This window comes from Grammomys surdaster, unplaced genomic scaffold (assembly GCF_004785775.1).
Source record: "Grammomys surdaster isolate TR1022 unplaced genomic scaffold, NIH_TR_1.0 222, whole genome shotgun sequence".
In the NCBI taxonomy this organism is placed as follows: domain Eukaryota; kingdom Metazoa; phylum Chordata; class Mammalia; order Rodentia; family Muridae; genus Grammomys; species Grammomys surdaster.
In genome coordinates this window covers 2,539,153-2,544,993 of record NW_021604667.1, presented here as the reverse complement: position 1 = coordinate 2,544,993, position 5,841 = coordinate 2,539,153, and the positions used below count along the sequence as shown (strand labels likewise).

Sequence of the window (5,841 nt, the reverse complement as noted above, 5' to 3'; positions counted from 1 at the left end):
TGAAAAGATTTACCTCAAGAGATACTGCCAGGCGGATTTCTGAGTAGTTCGAGGCCAGCCTGGTCTACAGAGTGAGTTCCAGGACAGCCAAGGCTACACAGAGAAACCCTGTCTCAAAAAAACAAACAAACAAACAAAAAAAGAGATACTGCCAGCCCCTATTCAAAGGCCACGCTCCACCCCCATCCCCCACCAAGCAGATTTTTATATGGAAACAAACAACAAACAAAACTGGTTTTGGATATTTTTATTTCTTCAATTTTTTATTATCAGGAGTGACTGAAATAAAAAATATAATTGAGTCCCATCATTATTGTCATTATGGAAATGGCTTTAAGAGAAAACTGGTCAGATGAATATTATTGCTTCCCACTTTTCAACTGGTAAATAGTTGCCATTGATAAAATAGACAAACCCAGAGAATCTGTCCAGAATGTTCAAGATATGGTATATTATACAACATGCCTGTTCTCGGGGAGAACACCTAGGACATAATTATGTGTACTTCTTGATCTCATCATACAAGACAAGTACAAAGGCACCACCCATGCCTCTGAGAACGTTGGACCATGCACCCTTGAAAAAAGCCTTGCTTCCTTCATCGCGAGCGATCTTCCTCCAACAGTCAAGCGTGCCTGTATACATGATATCAGCTGCAAAGAATAAAGACATGGAATTGATGACTAAAAGCCAGTGAACGCCTCCAAAATCCTAACACTAAAGAAAACAGAGCCCACCTTTCAAAAGTAACTTAACTTCCCAGCATTTACACATCAGCATAGGCATTGCTTAAGTATTAATGTGACTGGAGAACAGGGGTGACCTCTTAATATAATTTAAGCACCCCATGTTCATAGGCATCTATCTAAAGGGCTGCTTGCTCACAGGCACTTGTGCAGCCAACATGGATGGGTGCTGTCCCTGTTATTCCTCCACTGCCTACAGCATTTTTATGACACTGGAGATTGAATATAGGGCCTTGAGTATGGTGGGCTAACACTCTACCACTGAGCTGTATCTCTAGCTCTAGACTGCAGTTATTAAAGGCCACCCACTCAACTGTGGCCATAACATGCCCCACTCCCTTGACTTTTTATCTTCCGCTCAAGCAGAACTTACTTCCTTTGCGTCCCGACTGCATCATCATACGACGGCGAACCGTGTCAAAAGGATAGGAAGTCAGGCCAGCAACAGCAGTGACAGACTGTGCAATCATCCAGCTGATGAAGATGTGAGTATTCTTGGGATCTGGGAGCATTCCTGAAAATAAGAGATTTTCCTATTTTCTATATCCAATTAACATTTTATCTACCATGAGCCCTACATTGGAAGAATTTGGCTTCCTTCAGCAAAACAATTTGAGTGTTGTTGGGCTTCTGTTAGGTTGGTGTAAGGATCTTGCTACCCTGTCTCAAAGAATGTAACTACCTCCACCCCCCCCCAACCCAGCTAGTCTTAGGAAACTGAGACAAGAGGACCTCAAATATAAGGTCAGCCCAAGCCACATAAAAACCTTATTTATAGAAACACATCAGGACCTGGGTATGGTGGTAGATGCCTTCAATCTTAGCACCCATGAGGTAAAGGCAGATATAGATGGCTGTGAATGGGAAGCCTGGTCTACATACTGAGTTCCAGGCCAGCCAGGGATTCATAGTGAGACCTTGTCTCAAAGAGGAAAAAAAAAAGGGAACACAGGGCTTGGAGATACAGCTCAGCACTGGATTAGTATGCAGGAGGCTCTAGGTTGGGTACCCAATGCTCCCACAGCTTCTAAGCATATAGCAAACTTACCCTTTGCAGTGTCATAGATACCAAAGTAGGCAGCTCGGTAGATGATAATGCCCTGTACTGACACATTAAAGCCTTGGTACAGGCCCTTAATCCCATCAGATTTGTAGATCTTAACCAGGCAGTCACCAAGGCCTTTGAATTCCCTTTCAGCTCCAGCTTTGCCCACATCAGCTGCTAGACGGGTACGGGCAAAATCAAGAGGGTATACAAAGCACAAGGATGTGGCCCCAGCGGCACCACCTGATGCCAGGTTCCCTGCAAAGTAGCGCCAAAACTGGGTCCTCTTGTCCACACCACCCAGAAAGATCTGCTTGTATTTATCTTTGAAGGCAAAGTTGAGAGCCTGGGTAGGGAAGTATCTGATGACATTGGCCAGGTTACCACGCCAGAAGGACAGGACTCCCTGTTCCTTGGGGATACGAACCACGCAGTCTATAATGCCCTTGTATTGCTTATCTGCCGTGATTTGCTTGCTGGCATGCTGCACCTGATGGATCGGAAGAAAGCAATAGGGACAGTTATAACCAGAGAAGGGGAAAGGGAAGAACATACACATAAAATCTTTAAGGTTGGTTCCCCTTTCTCCAAATTTAGCCTTCAGAATCACATGAGCTGGACAATTCTAACTGCTGACACTATTGGGAGGGGGAGAGGGAGTGTTTAAGAATTGAGGTGCACCATCAGAAGTAGTAAGCCTCAACCTCTGTGAGTGAGGCACCCTCAAGTGTACCTATGACCTTTAGACCAGGAAGAAAGGTCATTCCTTCCAGGTCAGGTTCAGAGGCATTAGGGTGGGACCTGCACAGGACACGGTCACCTTGGTGACCACAGTCAACTTCTCAGGTCTCCTGACCTGCTCCCTTTCCGCCCCACCCCCACTTCTGTCGGGAGGGGTGGTGGTGACGACTAAACTCTCGCCCGCGAGCGCCCCCTAGAGGCAGTACGCGGCGAGCGCGCGGCAGGAAGGCTGGCGAGGGGCTGCGCGGGGGCGGACGTAGCCGGCACATGCTCTTCCCGGCGTCCACTTCCGGCCTGCCGGCCGGCGAGCCCACACCGCGTTGTTCGCCGGCTGCGTGGCCGCGGAACCGGTCCGCGTGGCCTGCCCAAAGCTGTAATCTCCTTGCCGTGACCTTGAGGTTTTCGGTAAGGCCAGGTGCTCTGTTTTTCCAGCGCCTGCTTTCAGGCCTATTGCCCTTGACTCTCAATCAGGGCTAGACAGAGCCTCTCGGGTAACCCCATCCTAGTTCTCTGTGCCGGGGATGGCCCCGAGCGCCTCGGCTCCCTCTGGCCCCGACCACTTGCGACACTCAAACTCCAGGTCCTTAAAGGCGCCTTCCTACGGGCTGCCTTTCGATCTGACACTGTGGCTAGGCCCGGCCTTCACCTTGCCCCAAATCTAAAGACTGAGCCCCACTTTCCCGCTAGGGTACCCCCTTTCTGTGCAGATCCTTTACTTCCTGCCTGGGCCCCTCGATCTCAGAACGTACCTGCAGCAGCAGCTTGACCCGCTCGATGGGTGCTACTGCCGTCTTGGAGATGGCCGCGGCCACTCCACCGGCCAAGAAGTCCTTGGCGAAGGACACAGCGGCATCTGTCATGTTGAAAGCAAAAAAAAGAAGAGGCAGGCGAGTGCGGGACAGGACTGGGTTGACAACCGGCTTTGACTCCCGGACTCTGGGGCGGAGCAAAGCAAATGGCCGACTTATATAGCGGCAGCTGGGCGCTGAGCTGCCGGCGTAAGGGGCGGGCCGAGGCGGGCGCCCAGTACAGGCGCGCGGAATGGCAGAGCTGCTGAGTGGCCCGGGACTCGCGGGAGGAGCCTGGGAGGTCGTCCTCACAGCCTCGCCTGCCCTTGGCACCTGATCAGGCCAGAGTAAGGGACAGCCACAAGGAGTACCTACAACTGGGGACTTGGACCCTGAGAAGGGTCAGGGAATAGGGAGGAAGAGTGAAGATAAGTGTGCCCAAACGACAAGGCAAAAATCAAGAAAAACCAACCCCGGCTTAGAGTGAAGACGATTCAGACAGACAAAACCTCCCCAAACTTAAGGAATCGAGATAAATATCTAATGGTATATTAAAAGATTTCATTCATGTGTTTGACTTAAGGTCTGCAGACTTAAGATCTGCATTCAACTCACCCATTTTTATAAAGAAAATTAATTGTAGAACCAGGACTGGAATTACACTGAGGCACATGAATCAAGGTCATGTTAGTTAAAGGATGAGATAGATCCCTGTCTGTAAAGTTCTTAACATTAACAATCCAAGGAGTTTTGCATGGGTTTTGAGTTTTTAAAACATCACATCTATACATGAAATTCATTTATCTTGGTTGCTGAGTTGTTCTGTGTCAAATTCTGTGAACTTCACCCTAGACCTGGCACTTGAAGCTTTGTTTTCAGAGCCAGAGAAAACTGAGGTACCAGCAGGGTGCGATCCCGTCAGCATGCCCCAGACGGGTTTGCAAATAGCTTAACAAAGAGCTTTCAGGGAATTGGCCTAGGAGAGTCCAAAGGACGGGACTCAAGGTGAGGAAATCATTTTAACTGGAAGCCAAGTCCAGAGCATCCAGAAGGATAAGAGGCTTTAAAAAGGTTAAGATTGCAGTTGCCAGTTGACTCTTCAGACACCAAGTAAAGTGCTCTTCAATCGTTAGATTGCTGACCTCCCACTGTAGTGGCAATGGACCTGTGCTTCCTGAGCCCCTTAATCCTGAACTGAGTAAATATTTGCTACAAATGACCTTACGATCAGGAGCCCTCCCTCATATTCAGGACGGAAGAAGATAATGTGATCATCAAACTGCTTTCTAAATAACCAGTGTTTATTGTATAGAAATAAAGGCGATAGTTGAAAACTTTGCTGCATCCGACCCTTAGGTATCCAACCTTCAAAATTCCCGAAAGTATAATGCCAGCGGGCCTGTCCACGCTTAAGACATGGTGGGTGTTTTAGTTAGGCTTTCTTCTATTTCTGCGGCGAACTTGAGGAGGGAGGGTTTATTTCATCTTACAGTTTGTAGTTCCAGCTGTAGGCAAGAGCTCAAACAGGGCAGAAACCTAGAGGCAGGTGTTGCAGAGGCTTTGGAGGAGAGCTGCTTACTGACTTACTCCCCATGGCTTGCTTAGCATGCCTTCTAGCACCTGAGCCCACCGGCCCAGTGGTGACCCCGCCCACAATGAGCTGGGCCTGCTCACATCAATCCTCAAACAAGAAAGTGCACCACAGGGTTACCCCACAGGCCAGTCTGGCGGAGGCATTTTCTCAACTGAGGTTTCCTTCTCAGATGACGCCAGCTTGTTTCAAGTTGACATAAAACTAGCCAGCACAGTGGGCACGTCACTTCTTTTCTTTCCTTGCCCTCTCCTATCTCTATATCCGTCTACTACAGCTTCCCCCAGTGGGAGGGTTTCAGGCCCTTCTAGGGGTAGAGTTTGTTACTTGTTAGCTCCAAGAAGCCTAGGAATACAAAATGATGGATACATTACATGTAGGGGTTCCAAGGAGCGTTCTTCTTCTTTTTTTTTCCTTAAAGGTTGCTGTGAAGAAGCTGCAAACTCATTTGTGAAAAACAAATTCTATTTCTTAGCCATTGGGGTCCTTTTCAGAAAGTTCTTGCCTGTGCCTACATCTTGAGGTATTTTTCTCTAGCGGTTTTAGGATTGCGGGTCTTATGCAATGTCTTCATTCTATTTCTTAGCCATTGGGGTCCTTTTCAGAAAGTTCTTGCCTGTGCCTACATCTTGAGGTATTTTTCTCTAGCGGTTTTAGGATTGTGGGTCTTATGCAATGTCTTCATTTTGAATTGCTTTCTGTACAGGTGAGAACGGTGAATCTAATTCCATTCTTCTACATGTGGATATCCAGTTTTCTCAGATCATGCGTTGAAAGAGACTGTCTTGCCTCAAGGTATGTTTTGGGGGCCTGTGTTTAAAAAGTTCATTTGGTTAGAGCTGTGTGGGTTTATTTTGGAGCCCTCTATTCTATTCCATTGGTTTCTTTGCCTGTTTTTGTGCCAGTACCATGTGGTTTTAAAATTTTTAT

The 5,841-nt window shown here is 47.8% G+C and overlaps 1 protein-coding gene across 1 annotated transcript; it reads right to left on the bottom strand.

The window, feature by feature from the left end:
- Positions 1-232: 232 nt before the first annotated feature.
- Positions 233-3,492, bottom strand: Slc25a5 (solute carrier family 25 member 5). The gene is made up of 4 exons (XM_028773153.1): positions 3,282-3,492; positions 1,795-2,281; positions 1,120-1,260; positions 233-653 (listed from the first exon to the last, which is right to left on the bottom strand). The coding sequence occupies exons 1-4, from the start codon at positions 3,390-3,392 to the stop codon at positions 496-498; spliced, it is 897 nt and encodes a 298-aa protein (XP_028628986.1). The 5' UTR covers positions 3,393-3,492; the 3' UTR covers positions 233-495.
- Positions 3,493-5,841: the final 2,349 nt, after the last annotated feature.